This window comes from Lactuca serriola, chromosome 3, assembly GCF_051521515.1.
Source record: "Lactuca serriola cultivar US96UC23 chromosome 3, Lser_US96UC23_V15, whole genome shotgun sequence".
In the NCBI taxonomy this organism is placed as follows: domain Eukaryota; kingdom Viridiplantae; phylum Streptophyta; class Magnoliopsida; order Asterales; family Asteraceae; genus Lactuca; species Lactuca serriola.
In genome coordinates, this window is record NC_136410.1 from 115,806,727 (window position 1) to 115,829,578 (window position 22,852).

Consider the following 22,852-nt stretch of genomic DNA (forward strand, 5'->3'; position numbering starts at 1 on the left):
TATAATATCTAGGACAATACAAAAGATAAACAAGGAGTTGGACACTACGAGTAGACCTTGGGATATGTAATCAAACTTGGGATGAATATAGCCTGATCAACTATATTTATACGAGGTGTGACTATTGTATGTCGGGCATGGTCGTGGTGAGCAACAAGCCTAAAAAGTTCCCATACAAGAAAGTTACTAAGAACCAAACATAACCTTTAAAATACTATAGGAGTATTTTGTAATATCATAACTTTTTTGAAAACTAAATAGATCCTTAATAATAGGTCTATAGTCACTAAGTGGATACTCTAAAGTTATATATAACTTAGAGGTCATAGACTTAGAATCTGTAGTCATTGCCTTACTTCCTTTTCCTTGTTTGGATGTGGACCTAGGGTAGGATCACTTATTCAAAGGTCTATCATATCTTGTTATATGTAATTAGTATGCACTATGTCATTATAGAAGTAACTAATGAGGATCAAACCCCTATAAGTATTTCTAGGAATACGACTAATATATGCTTCCTACCCCTCCTATTCTCACACGTGTAGCATGGCAAGATTCTACTTACTAGGAGACCCCTACTTTCCCAACCAGGGAAATGGTGGATGGTTAGGAGAAGAAACCAAAGAGAAACCGGAGGTGATCAGCCCTCCGTACATAGACAGGGTTCTCACGAACTGTTTCGACTACATCAGACATGTGCCCCGTTGGGCAACCATGATCGAGGGTTATAGTCGACAGTAATGACAACGATCACCATTTAGAGACCAACAAGGTTGCTATGACCTCAACCACGGGGGGAACGACTGACAGAGCCCTCCCGGCGAAGATCCGGCGGATCGCGAACATCGGGGATCAAAACAGGGAGACTGTGAATCAAGTCCGGGAACTGCATGCTACTACAAATGCTACCATCTCACAAACTCGAGACTTGGAAAAGAACTACCATTTCAGAGACCAACTCATTAAGGACCTTTTCGCCACTCGGGAGAAGGCAAGAGAGCGTCAGGATAGACACTCGACACTCAAAGAGAGAGTGGTCGCATCCGAGCGTAGGTTAGTAGAACTACAGGACGTGTCGACTTCGTTTCAAGCACCACCGGAGACATACTATCGTGAGCAGAGTTCATATTACTCACAAGACCTTGTAGGTTAGGTTCATGAGTATGCGATGGTGCTACTATATTCTATGTGTAAGCTCAACCCTACGATTTAAGTGGTTATACTAATCGAGGGTTTTATTTGCTGTCAAAACTTTTCCTTACAATGATCTGGTGTAGACCTGCATCGAGGTCAAAATTTTCTCTGAAACCAGAATTTCTAGAATCATATTAACAAAAGGGGCTTACGGCAGACCCATTAGGCTCAAAGGTCTATTAAGTCTTACTCATGTAGCTAGCATGCATCAAGTGATCATAAGAAGGACCTAGCTTTGATCAAATTTCAAGTTTTCACTTGGATGACAAAGCTACTAAATTCCATGGGTTTATTATATATAGACTCTTATTAGGAATTGCCTTCAGAACACCATACGAATCGAAATACAATACACTTGGAGCTAAGATAAACTTAGTTAGGTAACTCACAACGCATATCCCTTTCTAACGACTCATTATCGTCTCACCTTTAACCATTTTGTTGAAATGTGCCTTCTTCGTAGACCTATAGGGTGCGATCATACCAACATTAATGCACCGAATCCCATCAGAACTCCTTAACTAATAGTGTTTGGGAAAATGGTAACTAGGATGGGTAAATTTAATATTTGTACAAAACCTACTTCTACCCATTTCCGTAACTCCATCTCAGGAGTGTTTAGCAGAAACACTAAGAATAGTAGAACAATGTGCGAAATTTATATACGTGAATATAAATTGTAAGAATGCACTTGAGATAATCATCCCCACTCATGAAGTCATTTTTCATCATGAAACAGAATTATGTCTTCACCAGGAGGTAACCAACCAACTAGTAAGGCACCAACCCTGCAGATAGACTCTGCTACTTTTTAAGCTGCAGTCACGGCAGCCGTGGCAGCCGTCATGGCGCAGCTCCAAGCTAACCATGCCAGCGGGTGCAAAGATGGTGCCGGAAATACTAACCGCAATAACAATCAAGAACACCAGCGGCATCTACCAACAAAAATACCTCAGACCACAAACCTAAGAACAAGAAACGAAAGTTTTGGGACAGAAAGGAGTGCAAACCATCTCAGAAATTTGCTAAGAGACAGCAATCTGTGGTTGCCCCTACAGTTACGACAGCAGTCACAACACATGCCTCGACATCAGCCACAATATCTGTCACTCAAGCACCAGACAAGCAATATATGGGAACACTTCCAAAGTGTAACAAGTGTAACTACCATCACACAGGAGCTTGCCGGATTCTACACTGTATCGGCTGCAACAGAAAAGGGCATATTGTCCACTTCTGCAAGACCCCGACCCAGCACATCGCTTCAACCACCAATGTTGGTGTAAGTCCAATATGCTACCTATGCGGTGAAATGGGACACTTCAAGAGGGACTGTCCAACCGAGACAAATGACGGAGGAACAGGAGGAGTGTGACAATCGAACCATCGGAAGCAACGAGGAACCTTATTAGGACTTTTGGAACGTTTCAAAATAAGAATATTTAAGTACCATATGTTTGTAATATGTGTGGTGTGTTGCTAAGATTAATGTCTTTTAAAAGTAGTTAAAATACTCTCTCGCTTAATTAAATCAAAACACTTATGTGCATCGAGCGATCATCGAGAGACCTGTTACGGATCCTAATATGAAACATCATCGCTAACTATCAGAAAACATATATTACCAGCACTAGCTACTGTGTTATAAATCATTTGCAATAATAATAACATCGATCAAAATGGAAAACACTAAAAAGAAACACAGGATGCACTATCACTCTAATGAATACCTCTTACGAATACGACTTAGTTCATGTGTCATCGAGAAAATCTGGTGTCGTCATTCGATATGGATTGGTTTGGATCATCACCTTATCAATTGCATATGTTACGAGAAGACCCTCCACCTAACCAGCTGAATATCGAAACCCTCGCCTCTCATAACCCTAAATCTGACTCTGACTCTCTGGTCATCCCTCATTGGGAAACCCTAAATCACTCTATGGAGGTGTGTTATACCTTCTGTAACCTTTTCAAATTCTTCCTAGTAAACCCTTCGAGAATATCACTCGTATAGCAGTTCAAGATCAAGCATGGAGACATGGGACGAAGGCGGTTAACCTATCACTACCATGAGTATATGTGAAGTGTGGTGTATAATTAAGGTTCTACGGACATTGGATGTGTGCTTCCGCCCTATTTCATGTTCCTTGTCTGGTTGTGGACTTGGGGCAGAATCACCCATCCAACCGTCTTACCAACCCAAATTACATACGACCTATATGTGCGAGTTAATGATGGATAGACCAGGCATGAGTCCTACCAGGATCTTTGGGACAAGGCTGCCCAAAAGTACGAGTGGATGTTCTACCATACGAATTAATCTAGTCATGTAAATTGAACCCATATGCTCCCCACCGATCTAATCAAATGTGAAGCACTACAGCAGACCCTATGCAGCGCTCTGAGGATAATTTATTACTTACGACTTAAGACAACTAAAGACGTACGGAGTCGGCTAGGTCACGCATGACCTCGAACTAGGAGCGGTAGTATTCGCCCTAGAGATCTAGAGGCACTATATCTACGACACGAAATGTACAATCTTCACCAATCATAAGAACCTAGAAGGCAAGAGCAGGAGGACATGTTATCTCATGAACCAGATCTGGACACCGAGGTTGATGGATTCAGAAATAATGTCACGAACGAAGCACATGAAAGCTCGCTACTCCCGTCATGAAGGCTCGGACAAGATATGTCTGGACCTCAAAAAGTAACATCAGTGGACGAATAGGAAAGCTGACATCGCTACACATATGGGCAAGTACCGGACTTGTGCCAAGGTCAAGGTAGAATAAAGGAAGCCTTCGCGTTTCCTACAACAACCAGTGATACCTGAAGGGAAGTGGGAGCGGCTAACCATGGGCTTCATAACCAAGCTACCCAAGAAAATGGATGGTCTCGACACCATTTTGGTAATCGTCGACAGACTGGCCGAATCCGCACACTCCCTACTAATCAAGGAAACCGACAGGATGGAGGAATTAACTAGAACGTACATCAAAGAGATTATTCGACCACAGGGCCTGTCAATATCTGTTATCTCTAACAGAGATAGTAGATTCATTTCGCGACTCTGGCAACCCTTACAGGGAACTAGGCTAGACTTGAGTATGGCCTACCAGCAAACCGACGGGCAGAACAAAAGGGACTGTTCAAACCTTGGGCGACATGTTAATAGCTTAGGTGATTGACTTCGGTAAAGCGTGGGAATGCCCACTTACCACTCGACAAAATAAAAATGAACGAGAGTCTCCACTTTGTAGAGGAACTGGTTGAAATCATGGATCGGGAAATCAAGAGAACAAAACAAAGTCGCATTCCTATGGTGAAGGTCCATTGGGACGCTAAAAGAGGACCCGAGTACACCTGGGAGGTCGAAGATCAGATGAAACAAAAATACCCGCATTTTTCCCCAACCCTTGAAGTCCTAGTCGAAACGCTAATTTCAGGACGAAATTCCTTCTAACGGGGGGATGATGTGACAATCGTCAATTTCTGGTCAAGTCAAAGTCAAATAAAGTCAACAAGTCAAACCGGTCAACTCAATTAACCCTTGTATATTAGGGTTTACCTTATGTTTACTATTGTACAACACACCATCTTAATACAAAGCATCGCTTAGAAGTCTCACATGTTCAGAAAATCCACACCCAAATTAGGGTAAGAGATGGAACTACTCGATAAAAACATTAATACATACCCTTCAAGGGCGTATAAAGTTCAAAACGAGGCTTAACAGGGTTTACAAACCTTGCATTTCGAAGTTAAAACACTCACAAAAGTCACAAACTAATTCTCTCTCGATCTCCTTCGCTCTATCTCTCTCTGTATGAGAAATCTCTCCAAGTATGTGAAATCTCTCCTAAATCTCTCCAATTATGTGAAATCTCTCCCAAATCTCTCTAAGAATGTGAAATCTCTCCCAAATCTCTCCAATTATGTGAAATCTCTCCCAAATCTCTCCAATTATGTGAAACCTCTCCCAAATCTCTCCAAGAATTTGAAATCTCTCCAAGTATGTGAAATCTCTCCCAAATCTCTCTTTGTATGAGAAATCTCTCCAAGTGTGTGTAATCTCTCCCAAATCTCTCTCAAGATCTCTCTCAACTTCTTATAATCACTCGGGGCATCTCAGGTTTATACCTTTAAAATGACTACTTGCACATCTCCATACGATTTTTCTACAATTTATGGTGATTTTTACAAAACTGTCTATCATTCAAGAACAAATTCGGACCAGTCTGTGATCATGGACTTTTTCACACAAGTTGGAGGTCACTAAAAATCATAATAAAATTTATGAACAAACTAGACTCATTTTCCAAACTCTCCGAATTTACGGATTCTGATTTGGACCTTTGATGATTTTTCTATAAATTTTCTAAGAACAGTAATAGAAATGTTAACACTAGAAAAATGCTATCAATTTCATTTGCACCTTGTAACTTGTTGAGGTAGGTGTGTATCATTATGTGAATATATGTTTTTACATTATATGTCTTTCGTCTTGGTGTATTGACATACATCAGAAAACAAATGGATTTTTACCTTCATAAGTATGGTAATTAATTAATTGTTATAAACAAAGTTTACATCCATTGTATACAAACATTTGATAAACTAAGGAAGTATAGTTTATGTTGCTTTTACATTATAAACGATTATAATAAACTATAATAGGTATATTTTATGTTTCATTACATTTCAAACTCTTTACCTAAGGTTTTCAGTTCACGTAAATCTGTTAATGAATAAATTTGTGAGACATTCGCTTCGCGTTACATCCAAGTAACGAAATCAAAAGTCCTGTAAATTGTAACCAGAGTCTCTTGTAGGGAGAGCGTGATAGTTGTGTATAGATCTATATTGGGTCTGACAAACCCACACCTGAGCTGCATGCAATAGCTAGACTGGCAGGTCTGAGGTGACAAGTGTCATTTAACTTGCGACGCCTGAAGAACGTAGTATTACGAGGTCGTCTGAGTCATAGTATGGTTATAATAACTCACATGTGGTATCAACAAACATAAGATTTACGGGTTCTTACTTTTAAATTTAAAGAGTTTAGGTCAATTTAAACTTGCATAAAATTTCTTTAAGTATGGAAAGATACTTGTACATTTCGGACTTAAATTTTAAGACTATAATACGTTTTATGAGGGAAATATTGGATTTTCTTGAACAAACATCACTTTTACAAAGAAAAGGATTTTAGCATTACATTCAAAAGCTTATGAACTCACCAACTTAATTGTTGACACTCTTTCAAAACTACTTGTATTCTCAGGAAATCAGTAAAACAAGAAATCAGCAGCATTTTGAGGATGGGACGTTAAATCGTTAGATAGTTCACTTTTGTCATCATAATGCACTTGGTTTTGAACATGTAAACATATAATATGGTGTAACATTTTCAATTATATTTATGATGGTTGTATTTACTTTGAGCATTGTTATACTCGTTGTTGTGATACTATACATGAAGTCCTCCACCCCCGGACATTTCCGTCATCCTTGGTTTGGGGGTGTGACACTAGATCTCTTCATGGGGTAGTGTAGGGCCATATGGAGCATATTATGGAACCATTCATGGATGCAAGCATGCTTGGGGTAATAAATTCAAATGACTCTTGAGGGACTCCGTGGCATAAAGGTGCCAACTTTATGGCCATGGGAGTCCCATGAATCATATGAACCACTTTTTAGGGCTTTTTGAGCTAAATAACCCATGCATGAAGGTAAAGTTTGTAACTTTATGTGTTATATCAGCCCTAGGAGGCCAGATGTATGGTTTGGAAGCCTTGAACCCAACTAGAAATGACTGGACAAATTTGGACTTTGGGGGACTTTACGATTCGTTCATACGACTCGGCGAGTTGGGTCGTGGTCCCCCAACCTTTGTTGTTACTGAGCAAACTCGTTGAGTCTAGAAGATGAATCAGCAAGTTGGACGTGTTTATGGATTTGAATATCAAAGAACTCGACGAGTCCAAGGATGAACTCGATGAGTTAAGAGCAAAGTGTCCCCACTGATATGAAGATGAACTCGATGAGTTCAAGGATGAACTCGGCGAGTTGAGAACAAAATGCCCCAACTGATATGAAGATGAGCTCAACGAGTTCAAGGATGAACTCGGCAAGTTGTGAGTGAAATGCCCCGACTTGTATGAAGGGGAACTCAACAAGTTCGTGGAAGAACTCGACGAGTAGGATCGAGACTCGAGAGTTTTATGAACCTAGGAACTCGACGAGTTGATGGACCAACTCGGCGAGTTGAGTCAACCAGAAGGTTGACTTTGAGCAGAGTGTTGACCTTTGATTTTGACCTTTAACCAAAGTTGACCCTTAAAGGGGTTATAAGTATGAAAAGGTAATTAAAGGAGAATGTTATGTGTAGGAGTTTGAGAGGAGTAGATCCCAGAGCCGAGGACAGTTTAGCTACTTCATGACATTGAGGTGAGTTGCCTTCCAGTAGGAGTGGGTCGAAGGCACCAATGCCGACCCACTAGTAGGTGATTATAGTTGAGATGATTGTCTTTGTGATAATTGTATGGTATGCCACTATATTTTATGCTTTATGTGCTAGTATGCTATGTTATTATATGGTAGTGGAAGGGGTAAAATAGTCCCCGGTTACCGGTTGAAAGAGACCGAAGGGGAAGCCATCACCCAGATATGCTAGGTTGTATATGGTTTATATGTTTATGCTAGGGTATTATGTGGTAGTCGTAGGGGTGAAATAGTCCTTGGATACCAGTTGAAAGAGACCGAATGGGAAGCCATCACCCAATTTGTTAGGCAGCTACCGGTTGAAATAAACTGAAGGGGAGGCCAGCACCCAGATATGCTAGGAAATTACTGGTTTAAAGAGACCGAAGGGGAGGCCAGCATCCAGATATGCTAGGCATTATGTGATTATGCGGTATGTGGTATGATGGGGGGGGGACTTACGAAGCTTTGTGCTTACGCTTTCATTTTTGGTTTCATGTACTTTTTCCTCGAAGGGAAAGGAGCCGACACGGTAGCAACGCATCACACACACGATTTTCCACACTAGAGATCTATGGGATTTATACTCTGATATGATTTTGTTATGACATGTTCTGAAAATGGATACATTGGTTGATATATATATTATTATTATGTGATTTCAGACAAATGGTTTTATATTTGTTTAATTTAAAATGAAATTTTTGGTCCGTATTTTTGGGATGTTACAACTAAGCTTCGTGTTTATGGTTTTCCGTTTATGTTTCAGATACTTCAGTTTTCAAATGGAAGAGCTCGAGATGGTTGCAGGGCGCACACCACATAGTTTCCGCATTCTGTGATTTACTCTGATTTGATGATGTTTTGCTAAATCTTGATTACCATGGTTTTACAGAAATGATATGTATTAATGATTTATTTATTTGATAAACGAAAATTTTATGTCATTATTTTTTAGGACGTTACATCTCAACAAAGTGAATAAATTAAACCTGGTACCATCCGCTAGTCCATCAGCGAGTTCATCTAGATCAACCTCATCAAGAAGAATAGGTACTCCCCGACAGTCCAAGAACACCAAGTTCCTTCTTCCTTATGGTACCAGATACATCAATAATGCATTACCAGCTGGTGTTGAACCTGTTCAGTACATGTTTATTCCAAAGCCAGAGCACGAGAATTTCTATCTCGACATTCAAAATCAGATGTGCTTTCAACACACCAATGACCTTCCTTCTGCTCCCACTGAGCATTTGTTTCATCTTCGCTTGGAAGGGCTAGGTCACTATGAGCTAGAAAGAGTATATCATGTGCTGATATAACTGGAGCTGAATAGAAGACTAGATGAGCTAAAACTTGATCAATTCAGACGGGTAAAACCAGAAATCTTGAAAGAAGTTGACAATTTCTACAATGGCTCTTCTGATGACTATGAAGAAGAAGATTAGTTTTGATATCATCAGATAGAGGAATATTGTAAGGTCATACCTTATGATCTGATGAGTCAAACACATAACATGTTGATCCATCAGCGTCAGCGTCTATGAGTCTACAAGTCGACAGTGCCAACACCAGCTTAAAAGCTCAACATCGTCAACTTATAGTTGTTCTATTGTAATTTTTTGTATATTAGGAAGTTATTTTCTAGATCTATATAGAATAGATCAGATCCCGTATCTTAATGATAAGATTGGTTCTTAGTATAAATTAGATACAATCCCATCAATCAAGGGATATCCATGTATCGATTAGTATATATACTACATTAAGGAAAACCTTAATGTAGAGAGGTCGAGTGCTTATATTCGTGGATTTGTGTCAATTGTCTTTGTGGCAAACTCCGTCTTCTTAGTGAAGACAAAACCTCTTTTCATGGTGAAAGGAACATTTGGAGAACTTCTGTGTTATTTACTTTCTATTGATTATTTCGTTTAGATTAGTTTTACTTTTCTTGTTCATATTTGAAATATATCCGATCATAATACAAACCTTCAAACCATTTCCAGTTATTCTTGTTCTCTACTTCAACAACTGCCCAGGCTACAAGATACACCTGATTATTTGCATCCCTACCTATTGCAGTTAACAACTCACCCTTGTTTTGTCCCTTCAAAAAATAATCATCCAACCCTATTACCCTATGACATCCCCTTTTCCAAACCTCTTTGATTGCTTTAAAGCAAATATATATTTTGTGAAATGCTGTGGTTTTATCAGGGTTTATAGTAACATAAATCCTAATTGTACTGTTTGGATGGATCTCATTAACTCATGCCCATAATCCCAAACTCTTGCATAATGGTCACTAAATTTCCCATTAATTATTGATAATGCTCTCATCCATGATCTATAACACGTTGACCATGTGATTTGGCAATGAAATTTACTTTGTATTTTAACCTAAATCTCCTTGCATGTTAAGTTAGGTTGCCTAATAAGCTCCTTCACAAATTGTCTTGCTAACCAAGTAGGATTCATAAGCTTTGAGTTGTTAAAAATCCTAAAACATGTATACAAGTCTACAATCTTTTTTACTTGGCATGACCTTTTAATACTCATCCAAGAATCCGTAACCACGAATAGGCACTTCTCTGGAGCACCGCCACATATTGCTACTTGTCTAACACTATTACACTTTTTGAAATGAATTTGATAACCCTTACTAATATCATAGTTACTTAAACACAATTAGAACTCATGTGAGAATTCATACCTTTCACCAAGCACTGGTTTCATTAAGTTCCATTTCACCTTTTGGTTGTGGGTGGAATACTCGAAATCATCATCAGTCTCTTCTTCATCACTACCTTGCATATACTCTAAGTCCGATTCTTGGTTATGGTTTTGAGGTTGAGCATTATTTTGAGCTTGAGCATCATCAACCACATTATTGTCATCGTCTTCTTCATAGAGAATGTTCAGAAATTCATCTATGCATCGAGAAATTGGTTTCCTCTTAAAATAATCATCAAACTCCACATCTATAGTATCCAAATCCTACACGTCCTCTATTTTCCTCCTTTAAGATGAGTAAAAACCCTAATTTACCGAGGTGGGTGAAATGAGAAAAGGGAGAGAAAGAAATGCCAGTGTTTCTCATGAAGGTGTTTTTTTTTTTACCTTAATCCACCTAAACCATTTAATGCCAAATCAGCAAATGCAATGGACAAAATAAGGGTGACCAAGATGTTCTATTTATTTGGTATCCTTGTTCAAAAAGAATTTAGGACTAAAATGTAATTTTTCCTAAAGGTTCGTGACTTTTCTAAAAATTTCTTTTTTAAGCTCAACTAATTTTTTTTTTTGAGTAAATTACTGAAATCGTTTCTATGGTTTGGTCAAAATTGCACGTTTGGTTCATAACTTTTTGTTGCATTCGGATCGTCCATGTGGTTTGATTTTGTTGCGTTTTTCGTCCCTATGGTTTGGTAAAAATTGCATGTTTGGTCCCTAACTTTATGTATGTAAGGGACGAAAAATGCAACAAAATCAAACCACATGGATGAAAAATGCAACAAAATCAAACCATAGGGACGATCCGAGTGCAAAAAGAAAGTTAGAGACCAAACGTGTAATTTTGACCAAACCATAGGGACGATTTCAGTAATTTACTTTTTTTTCATGAAACGACAGCGTATGAAGGGCAGGATCGGCGGATCAATGGATGGCCAATTGGCCATCAAAGTCTTCTCTTTTCTAGTTTCTACCAACAAGTGAGAAAGACATAATAACGAAGGCGTGCTGTGGATCCATGGTTGATATTGGATCCAATGCCTTCAACAGTGAAACCCCTAATCCAATCATAAACCCTAAAACCTTAATTAATTGAATCTCAACCATACAAATCCAAGTTTCTCTTACACTCCCTCATTGTTGTCAGACAGATTTCTTTACTTTTCCACTTTTAGGTTTACTAATTTTGACTTGTGATGGGTAAAGGCGGTGGCTGCGTACCAAGTAAGAAAAGCCCACCCGCGGTTGACACCGGTAATGCTCCGCTCAGTATCAGTTCGCCGACCACCGTGGCGGAATCTCAAAGAAGAGACATTGAAGTCCCGATAGTGACAGCGGCGAAGCTTAAGATACTGATTGTGTTCTACTCGATGTACGGGCATGTTGAGACACTGGCGCGTAGGATGAAGAAGGGAGTCGACGGCGTTGAAGGAGTGGAAGCGGTTTTGTTCCGTGTACCGGAGACGTTGTCGGATGATGTACTGACGAAAATGCGGGCGCCATCGAAGGACGATGAGATTGGCGAGATGTCATCAGTTCATGAGCTGGAATCGGCGGATGGATTTTTGTTTGGGTTTCCGACAAGGTATGGGTCTATGGCGGCGCAAATGCAGGCGTTCTTCGATTCCACGTCGCAGTTATGGGGAGAACAGAAGCTCGCCGGAAAACCAGCCGGATTTTTCGTGAGTACTGGTACACAGGGCGGCGGACAAGAGACCACCGCGTAAGTCCCCCATTTCTGATTGCATTTATCAATTGAACCATGATTAATGCTTGTCTTTATTCACTTAACAAGACCCTGCTACTAATTTTTTATTAGGGTTTGCAATTGAATCAAAATCAATTGTCCCAATTGATTAACAACCCTTACTACATATAGTAGTTTCATCATTCATGTCCAGTGTTCTTTATGCTGGATTCATCTTTGCAAACTTCAAATGCTAATCCCTATTTATTTATCGATCTTCTCACTTTTAAAAACGCTTAAACTAACAGTTAGTTGCTAATGGATAAAAACACATGAATTTTGAAAATCCCTAATTCAACATTTAGTATTTAATTGATGCACATAGGTAAATTGACTATTGTCAATTGTGTCTTTTTTATTTTTGACTTAATTGACTTAATGGGGACAATGGCTTAATATGGATAGTTAGTTGATTGATATTTGATGATTGAGTCACGCCGGTCAAAGGCTGGTATTAAACGGTCTGAATCTGAGAGAGTCAAAGGAGACTGACTTATTGGAAATTGTGTAGATGGAAAGGTTGGTATTAAACAGTCTGGATCTGACAGAGTCAAAAAGGAGACTGACTTATTGGAAATTGTGTAGATGGACAGGGATCACACAACTAGCACACCATGGGATGCTTTTTGTTCCAATAGGGTACACATTTGGGGCAGGAATGTTTAAAATAGAGGCAATTAGAGGGGGTTCACCTTTTGGAGCTGGAGTATTTGCTGGAGATGGGACACGTCAGCCTACTGAAACAGAATTAGCACTTGCTGAGCATCAAGGAAAGTACATGGCTGGTGTTGTAAAGAAGCTAGCACAACCACCTTGTTGACCTCTTTCTTCTTTCACATTCAAATGTTTATACAATTTGTGGCTTTGAATTTGATTTTTCGATACGCTGAAATGATATGTACATTTGTAATCATATACCCTTTGTTTGTTTGTTTGTTTGAATGTTTGTGGTGTTGTTTTGTGTATGGTTTGAATCGAATTTTGTGTTTTTTTTTGGGCTTAATGAGTTAAGAAGTTAAAATGAACAACTATATATGGTTTTTTTTTTTTTTGACTTAGGGATTGTTTGTGTTTTTTTTACTTGATGAGCTTAGTTGATTAAGCACTTAATCTGGATTGCTATACATGGTTGTTTTTTTTACTTAATGTGAATGAGTTGAGGCAAAAACATGGATTAATGTATTCAGACATCAATGTAAGGATAAAGTGAGCATTTAGTCATACTTAGAAGACTTATTTAGCTTAGGAAAAAAAAAAAAAAACATACTTTTATGTGTTGTGTAACATTTTATTCGGATAGGTATCTTTACTTGTTTAGTCAATTTATTCACACATCTCATATTAAAATTGATGAATATTATAGAAATTGTTTGTTGCAATGTAAGAATAAAATGAGCATTTAGTCACACTTAGATAACTTATTTAGCTTAGAAAAAAAAACATATGTTATATGTTGTGTAACATTTTATTCGGATAGACATCATTACTTATTTAGTCAATTTATTCATAGAAGACTTAATGAACCAATAAAAGAAAGAAGCCCATGATTTGGATATAAAGACGTAACCGGTTAAACAATTTTTTTGGCTTAACGTATTAAGACACTATCCATTTACCTATTTGTCTTTTCACCTCTCAATTTCTTTCGGAATTTTGCTAAAATGATGAATATTATGAAATTTGTTTTTTTTTTTTAGAAATTTTAAAGATAAAATAGTTAGTTGATTCTTTCATTCTAAAATAATTTTATATATACAATAGTTTTTCCAAACATACATTTTCCTCACATAATCACTTTATCCATATATCACTTGGCGTAAAAAGATACAATTTGGGTCATGTTGTGTTGGTATATGTATCTTTCATTTTTTTAAGTAAGTAGCTTTCACTATTATATATACTTGACTATTGAACCCCATTATTCCACCAGACAAGGTTATCATCTATCTTATTTTTGGAGTCGTTGTTTATCTTTTTGTTTTGTTTTTTTCTCCATGTGATCTTCTTTGTCTCACATGTGAAATTCCTGCTCTTGAAAGTGAACCATCTTTTGGTCATGATATCGATTAATGCAATTCAATATATTTATATGAGTCTATTTATAATGGTATTAGCGGGATTAAAATTTTGCAAGATTTTGATATTTTTGTAGAAATATGTAGTTTACGAAAATTTTAAGTTTAATATGAGACTTTAAAGAAATAAAATTTCTTCAAACAAAGTTATGATACCATTGTTATTTTCTTAATGCTTTTTTTTTCTTAATTTTTCATTCCTTCATGTTCCTTATACAATATGGATGGACAAGATGGTGTTTGGCAACTCTAATGTTTATTAAGACAAATATTAGGAGTTCATAAAACTTTGTAAACACTAGTTATGATTGTACTTTTTTTATCATGTTGTTTTCATTGTTTACAATCATTAATACTCACATATTTTCCTAAATGGTTTATGGCTTTCTATTTTCCTTTAGCATTCAATGATTTTAAGTAGCTTGGAGAAAAGATGGTATTACAGATTGATCAAATGTGATATCATGGTTCATATAAATAATAAGCATAACAACACTGTGTGTAGAAGTTGATTGCTTATGTTGACGATATTGTTTTGGTGGTTGAGTTGAAGATTGAGTTGATTTCTAGTCCGGAAACCTGGAAACTTCAACAGACGAAAAGGGCTATGTATCAACATTGCTAAGACAGAATATATGTGGTGCAATTTTGGTGGGAGTAAATTAGTGAAGAATTAGAAGTAAGCATCGGTGACCATGTTTTACACCCTAAGGAGAGTTTCAAGTACACGAGTTCTCTTATCTATAAGAAAGGGGTGTGGATGATGATGTTACACACTACATAAAGACGGGATGGTTAAAGTGGAGGACATCAACATGGGTTTTGTACGATAAGAAGGCGCGTTAAAACTAAATGGGGGATTTTATAAGGTGGTGATAAGCCGATAAGGTCGTTATTGTTGTATAGATCCAAATGTTGGCTGATCAAGAAGGATCATTAGAAGAAGATGGATGTTATAGGCATGAGAATGTTGACGTAGACGTGTGGCAGAACATTGTTGGACAAGATACCATACTCTTCATTTAAGAGCTTATTGGGGGTGGCGTCGATGATCGACAAATTAAGGAAATGAAGCTTAAAATGATTTGGACATGTACATAGGAGACACAGCGAAAACTGTTATTAGGAGAGCGGAGACGATCACATTTGAGGGGCGAGAAGGAGAGGTCTCCTGAGAAGAGCGTGGAAAAATAGTGTGAGATTAGACTTGAATGAGTTATCTCTAAGATAAAAACTGTAGGGACATAGGATTTGGTTAGCAAAGTAGTCTTTGTGTAGTGTATGATCTAGCAATCTAGCTTCTTTTTTTTTGTTTAGGCTAGTACTTGATATCATTAGTTGTATATCCTTTCATGTTTTCTATTTGACCTTTGCTCTTCTTTACATGCAAATATTTTTATCTTCAATCTTTTAGCTTATCAGTTCCTTTTTTTTTTTTTTTTCGGAAATACACCATTGTTTTCTTTATAAACGTGACATTTTTTTGTACGGAAAATCCAATATGAGCTTTTGTTTATTCTTATCTTAAATCTTTTTATATTTTGATTTTATTTTCATTTATCAGAGGTCTTCTACGGAAGCAGTCTCCTTGCTAGGACTGTCGAGTATTATACCCCTTACCTTGTTGATATGCAACTTAGGTATTGTTGTTATTGTTAGTGTTGCATATAAAACTCTTCCAATGAGTTACAAGACTTTAGTCCATATTATAAACCCAACCATGAGAATGACTCCAATAAGCACATCATCATCAAGAGGAAAATTCTCTTTTCAAGCTTCTTTATTTGAAGGTGGCCATTTTTGCATTTGCAACAATCATGCATATGGAACATTAAATCTTTGTAGTATTAGTTTGACAATTGTTCATCAATCCACAAGAACAACAACAATAATAGATCCTGCAAAAAATATAATAAAACGTTAGTTTACTATCTAAACTTCCTTGTTCAAGCTATGCAATTCCTAAAATCGAGGCATCCTTTGAGGATTTTTGTAGGTCTATGAAACTGAGAAACTAGCTTCAACACCACAACGACACTTCACATCTCCATTATCTTTGTTCCTATGTCATGATGTCATAAAGCTTGAAGAAGTTGATGAATAGGCAAACGATTTGAAAATGAAATTATCAATATGAGGCCATTTAGAAGAGTGTGAGAGACATTACTTTTGACCGAATGTTGATTAATATAAGTCATAACATTCAACCTCTTATTCATATTACTAGTTTTAACCGTGTAAACTTTTGAAACGGTAAACAAATGTTTTTTTTTTTAAAATATATGTCAGAATTAATGGCAAAATAGTAAAAAAAAATTTTATGGTAAATTGCAAACTGAAGAAACAAACTTATAATTTTACTAATTCGATAAAAACTAACAAGTCAACTAAAATGTATATTTTTAACCGATAATAAAACTTTAACTTTATAATATACAAACTTTCCACCAAAATAAATAATTTCTTATGTTCAATTCTCAAAATATTAAAATTTGATTATCATATAATTTTTAAAATTTATTTTATTCCATATCACACATTCACACTTGTTTTTGTTTGAAAATTTTAAACTCAACCATTATTTTGGAAATGTTTTGAGAAGAGTAATTGAAAAAAATTCCTTATCATCTCCGAAAAGGACTATCTTCCCCCAACTGAAAAGCAACAGACATAGATAAGTCGTAGTATCTGCTTCTTCATCACTCAATCAATCGATCAATCATAAACCCTCACAGAGAACTCTAGAGAAGAACGGCGATGGCGGATATTCTCGCTGCTTTGAGATCGTTAATGGCCTCACATACTCCACCGCTCAATGCCCTAGTTGTTCCATCCGAAGATTATCATCAGGTTTGATCTAAACTTCTCTGATCGTAATAGTATTTCGCCGTTTATTGTTATTTCAAACTATATGTAGTTGAATTTTCTAATTGATTGAGGCATAATCAATAGTTGGTTTGTCTCTTAGTCTTCGTGATCGGATTAGTTCTTCTGATCGGATATTTTATTGTTGAATGATGTCGCAGAGCGAGTATGTATCTGCTAGAGACAAGAGGCGCGCTTTCGTTTCTGGATTTACTGGAAGTGCTGGTTAGTTCTGTTCATTGAATGGATTGATTTTGCTGTTTTTCTTTTATGTACAGTTTTCGATTTGTTTAATTTTAGCTGCGTTGAAAACTTGTTGAGTTTTCGCTACGCTTTGGATTTTGATGTCACGCGAGTTGTATTCCAACGTTGAAACTCTGTAAGAACAATTGTTTAAACTGTTTTGAATCGTGTAACAAGTACTCAAATAAAATGATATTGGTAAATCTAATCAAACATCTCAGATGAACTTGTGCTTCTTCATGTGGATGCGATTTTGATGATTCATTTGCTTACTGGTTATGAACTTATTTAGGTTTGGCTCTTGTAACAATGAATGAAGCACTCCTTTGGACGGATGGAAGATACTTTCTGCAGGCAGAACAACAACTAAGTAACCAATGGAGGCTCATGCGTATGGGGGAAGATCCAGCTGTAGATTCATGGATATCCACAGTAAGTCCACACCCCTTCTTCTTTTTCTGATTTCAGAAGAGATTATCGACTGATGAAGTTTCCATCTTCTGTATCAGAATTTACCTCAAGATTCAGCAATCGGTATTGATTTCTGGTGCATATCTGTAGAAACTGCACAGAAATGGAGGTCTTTGTTTGCAAAGAATCAACAAAAACTAGTTCCCACAACTAAAAACTTGGTTGATGAAGTTTGGAAGGATCAACCACAAGCTGAAATGAATCCTGTTCATGTACACCCCTTAAAATTTTCTGGTCGTTCAGTTTCAGACAAGTTAAAAGATTTACGCGATAATCTCAAAAAGGAAAAAACTCGTGGAATAATAATCACAACACTTGATGAAGTAAGACTCCATCTCTACAATAATCTTGTTCAATAATCAAATATTGACTCATCACTCATTCACTTGTGATATCTATAACAATTTCATCATGATTATGTGTTTACAGGTTGTTTGGTTATATAATGTCAGAGGTGGTGATGTGTCCTATTCTCCTGTTGTTCATTCATTTGCAGTTGTAACAACATCATCTGCTTTCTTTTATGTTGATGAAAGAAAGTTGTCATCTGAGGTATGTAATTTTGGGACAAAAGGGGGTTTTAGTTTTAGTATGCAGATGAAAAAATAAAAATATATTTTTTTTCTTCAGGTAAAATCGTATTTGGAGGAAAACAATATCATAGTTAAAGACTACACAGCAGTGAGCTCTGATGTGGCTTTACTTGCATCTAATCAGCTGACATCAGCAAAGGGAACACAGTCTAATGGTGCACATGATGCAGAAGATAGTAGCCATAAAATTTGGGTTGATCCTCGTTGCTGCTATTCTTTGTATTCAAAACTAAACCCTGATCAAGTCTTCCTACATCAGTCACCTTTATCCCTTCCAAAATCTCTTAAGGTAATGTATTTATTTAAATTGGATTTTAATTTTACTATTTTACCCCCATTCTAAGTTTTTTCAGTGTGACTTGTAAAACTTGAAGAGATCATCTAATTCAGGGTGATCTTGTTCTTTTCCACTTCAAAATGATATGCTGGTTTCTAGTTTCTACTCCATAATCTTCTACAGTTTCAAAATACCCATTTTGCCCTTATTCTTTTCAGAATCCTGTAGAGATGGAGGGGCTAAAAAACGCACATATACGCGATGGTGCAGCTGTTGTGCAATATTTGGCTTGGCTGGATAAACAGGTATGCTTTCAAAATACCCATTTTGCCCTTTTCCAGAATTCTTTGGGTTCTTTATATTTTTTTTAAGCATCTGTTTTAAAAAGCTTACTTCTATTATCCCTTCCACAAATGTCCAGATGCAGGAACTCTATGGGGCCTCAGGCTACTTCAAGGAGTCAGAAAGCCAAAAGACCAAAACGCCCTCGTATGTTTCTATTCTTTTAAATATAAAAATATTTTTGTCTATAATTTTTTAAAATATTTTGCTGATGATTTATTTCTTCAGGGGAGATGCAAAACTAACAGAAGTTTCAGTAAGTGATAAACTAGAGGAATTCCGTGCAGCAAAAGAGGTAAAAAAAAATAATAATAATTATAGTTATAATTTATTAAATAATTAAATTAAATTTTATTTTATATATATATAATGTAGCATTTCAGAGGGTTGAGCTTTCCTACTATCTCATCAGTTGGTCCAAACGGGTCAATTATTCACTATGAACCAAAACCCAAAACATGCTCCGAACTTGATCCAAATTGCATGTATCTTTGTGATTCTGGAGCACAGGTTTTTCTTTTTCTTTTTTCTTTTTTATTGTATATTCTATAAATTAATAAATACTTATTTTATTTTATTTATTTTTATTCTACAAAGTATCTGGATGGGACAACAGACATAACCCGTACTGTTCATTTCGGGAAGCCTTCTGAACATGAAAAAAAATGTTACACCGCAGTACGTTTTTTTTTCTAAGGGCAAATTGGTCTTTCTACTTCTGATAATGAAAAAAAAATGATAATCCATTTCCATTTATTTAATACATAAACAGGTTCTCAAGGGTCATTTTGCTTTGGGTAATGCCCGTTTTCCCAATGGAACGACAGGTGAAGTAAACATTAGGTTTTTTTTTTGTCATTTTTTTATTTTTATAAATCAGTTATTAAATATTTATTAATTAAAATAAAATCAGGTCATTCTCTTGATGTTCTTGCTCGGATTCCATTATGGTCATATGGTCTTGATTATAGACATGGAACTGGTCATGGAATAGGCGCTTACTTAAATGTTCATGAAGGCAAGTTAAACCTTATATTTATTTATTTATTTATTTATAATTATAATTTTTAATTACAAATTATATATATATATATATATATATATATATATATATATATATATATATATATATATTTTAAACCTATTTTTGTTAACAGGACCACATTCCATCAGTTTCAGACCTGGTTTAAGTGTCCCACTTCAAGCTTCAATGACTGTTACAGATGGTAAGTAAAATAAATAAATAAATATATCTTCTCATTTTTATAAAAGGAAAATTCCATAAAATTTCTTATATTTTGGCCTGATAATTGGTTTAGGTCCTTATATGTTTGTTTTTTTATTCAATTAACTCCCAAAAATTTGTAATTGTATTCATTTTGATCATTTTATCCGGTCAACAGGTTATCCCACTTTCAAAAATTACACTTTTGGCGTAGATTTTAAATTTTATTACAAATTTGGTCAAAACTTTACACTTTTGGCTTATATTTCAAAATTTTGTTACGAATTCATCATAAATTTTAGTTTTTTACATCTTTTTTTTTTTCAAAATTTTGTTTCGAGTATTTTTTTTGTTGTATAAAATCATATTTAAACAAAAAACATGTTTTTCACAGAAAAATGTTTTTTTTAAAAATTATATAGAAAAAAGGTTTTTTTATGTGAAAATATGTTTTTTGTATAAGTATGAATTTATATAACAAAAAAACATATTCGAAACAAAATTTTGACAAAAAAAGATGTAAAAAACTACTTTAGGATGAATGTGTAACAAAATTTTGAAATCTGGACCAAAAGTGTAAAATTTTGACCAAATTTGTAATAAAATTTAAAATCTGGGCCAAAAGTGTAATTTTTGAAATTATAATGAGCTGTTGACCGAGTAAAAGGGTCGAAACGAATACAATTGCTGGTTTTTGGGACTTAATTGAATAAAAAAAATATAAAAGGACAAAATCAATCATGAGGCAAAAATATAAAGACTTTTTATGGATTTTCCATTTTATAAAAGTATTAATTAATTAATTAATTAATTTCAGAACCTGGTTACTACGAAGATGGAAAGTTTGGAATAAGATTGGAAAATGTGCTTATAATCAAGGAGGCAGCAACACAATTCAATTTCGCTAATAAAGGTTATTTGGAATTTGAACATATAACATGGGTAAGTAGTGTAATAGATTTATTGAATGAATTTTTATATCGTTTTGTGTTTTATTTATTTATTATTATTTATACAGGCACCATATCAGAAGAAGTTAATTGATGTGAAGCTGTTGTTGGATGAAGAAATAAAATGGGTGAATAGTTATCATGCGAAATGTAAAGAGATCTTGTCACCCTATCTGAATGAATCCGAGAAGGCCTGGCTGACTCAGGCTACTGAGCCTATTTCTGCTTAAAATTTCGGTATTTACTATTTATTTATTTTTATTTTTATATGTCAGATGTTTTATTATTTTCGTGCTTAGAATTAATTTGGTTTCACTTCATTACTTATTTCATTTAAATAACAACCAACTCTTTTATCTTTTTAATGTTGAAACATAAAGCTGGTTATTATTGGTTGGTGGTTATTAATACCCCATTCTAACATGAAAATGAAAATTAGTTTTTTTTTTTTTTTTTGAATCATGGTTAAAAATAAAATCCATAAAAGTAAATTTTTCCAAAAATAAAATCCAAAGTTTCAATCATCAAATATAAAGTTCCAAATGAAGCATAACAAAGATATGGAGAATGGGTTGTTGAAGAAGGAAACTTTGGAGATTTTGGATGTGTCTTGTGAAATAGGAAATATCAAAATATGTCTTCATTTTTTTTTTTCTATATAATTTTATAAGTATAAAGAAATATAGTGTTTAATTAATTAAGTAAATTCAGTAATTCTTGAAACCAAACCAAAAACCGCTTTGAGATTTGGTTTCAGTTTTATTGGTTCCAAACCGAATAATGTCTACCCCTAATTTGAGCGCCACAAACAAGACGATTTGCAAGACCATCTTCATCTGCATTATTACCCGATTTATTAGTTTGTTCTTTATCGAATCGGTTCGTGAATCTTTTACACAATTAATTCTAAGTTATTATTTATTAAAAATTATTGCAACATTGATGTTGGGGATGACCAAAGACCTCAATCCACAAGAACAAAAACGTCTTTTTGTTGACTCTAGTAAGGCAAGTCGGGGTTTGATTAAGAAAGAAGTGTGTGAACTTGTGACGTTTTAATTTCTAAGGGAAGAGGGAGTTGTTCCCATTGAACCCACTGAACTCACTGCCACATCAGCTTTTTTCTTTGATTTTTCTTCATCTTTCCGAACCCACAACACACGGAAATCCTATCTTTTTCAACCCACTCAACCCACTCAATTAAAAAAAATACTAAACAACTAAGGTACAAGTCTTAAAATATATGGTACAAGAGAAAATGAGAGAGAGAAACTAGAGAGAGAGGATTTAGTGGGTTCGTGAAACCAATTAAACAACCCGTCAAAAAGAGAGTGGTACCGGCAATAACTCTATTGTTAATTAAGATTTTACCTTGATTATTTTGTATATTTTTTTTAATTAAGTGGGTTGAGTGGGTTGAGAAAGATATGATTTCCGTGTGTTTTGGGTTCGGAAAGATGAAGAAAAATCAAAGAGAAAAGCTGATGTGGCAGTGGGTTCATTGGGTTCGGTGGGTTCAATGGAAACGACTCCCTCCTCCCTAATGGGTTGAAGGAAAACACGTATGTGTAGATCTTACATGTGTTTCCCTTCTTGTAGATTTGTGGACTGGGGTTCCACTATGGGGCGAACTACTTTAAAA

The 22,852-nt window shown here is 35.7% G+C and overlaps 2 protein-coding genes across 2 annotated transcripts; both read left to right on the forward strand.

Moving 5' to 3' along the window:
• The first annotated feature begins 11,376 nt into the window (after positions 1-11,376).
• Positions 11,377-13,163, forward strand: LOC145093083 (Quinone reductase family protein). Its single transcript, XM_079031126.1, has 2 exons — positions 11,377-12,145; positions 12,755-13,163. The coding sequence occupies exons 1-2, from the start codon at positions 11,619-11,621 to the stop codon at positions 12,987-12,989; spliced, it is 762 nt and encodes a 253-aa protein (XP_078887252.1). The 5' UTR covers positions 11,377-11,618; the 3' UTR covers positions 12,990-13,163.
• A 3,667-nt stretch (positions 13,164-16,830) lies between these two features.
• APP1 (aminopeptidase P1) lies at positions 16,831-21,575 on the forward strand. Its single transcript, XM_079031127.1, has 16 exons — positions 16,831-17,094; positions 17,271-17,334; positions 17,645-17,784; positions 17,862-18,146; positions 18,253-18,375; positions 18,454-18,705; positions 18,912-18,998; positions 19,115-19,182; positions 19,264-19,330; positions 19,411-19,545; positions 19,633-19,713; positions 19,808-19,862; positions 19,949-20,053; positions 20,193-20,261; positions 21,078-21,202; positions 21,279-21,575. The coding sequence occupies exons 1-16, from the start codon at positions 17,002-17,004 to the stop codon at positions 21,438-21,440; spliced, it is 1,911 nt and encodes a 636-aa protein (XP_078887253.1). The 5' UTR covers positions 16,831-17,001; the 3' UTR covers positions 21,441-21,575.
• Positions 21,576-22,852: the final 1,277 nt, after the last annotated feature.

What these genes read in the sequence shown, in the direction of transcription:
- LOC145093083 (XM_079031126.1), top strand. Translation starts at nt 11,619, where the DNA reads ATGGGTAAAGGCGGTGGCTGCGTACCAAGTAAGAAAAGCCCACCCGCG. An exon ending in GGCGGACAAGAGACCACCGC is followed by an intron (nt 12,146 to 12,754) that starts GTAAGTCCCCCA and finishes GAAATTGTGTAG; the next exon opens with ATGGACAGGGATCACACAAC.
- APP1 (XM_079031127.1), top strand. Translation starts at nt 17,002, where the DNA reads ATGGCGGATATTCTCGCTGCTTTGAGATCGTTAATGGCCTCACATACT. An exon ending in TTTTCCCAATGGAACGACAG is followed by an intron (nt 19,863 to 19,948) that starts GTGAAGTAAACA and finishes AAATAAAATCAG; the next exon opens with GTCATTCTCTTGATGTTCTT. An exon ending in AATTTGAACATATAACATGG is followed by an intron (nt 21,203 to 21,278) that starts GTAAGTAGTGTA and finishes TTATTTATACAG; the next exon opens with GCACCATATCAGAAGAAGTT.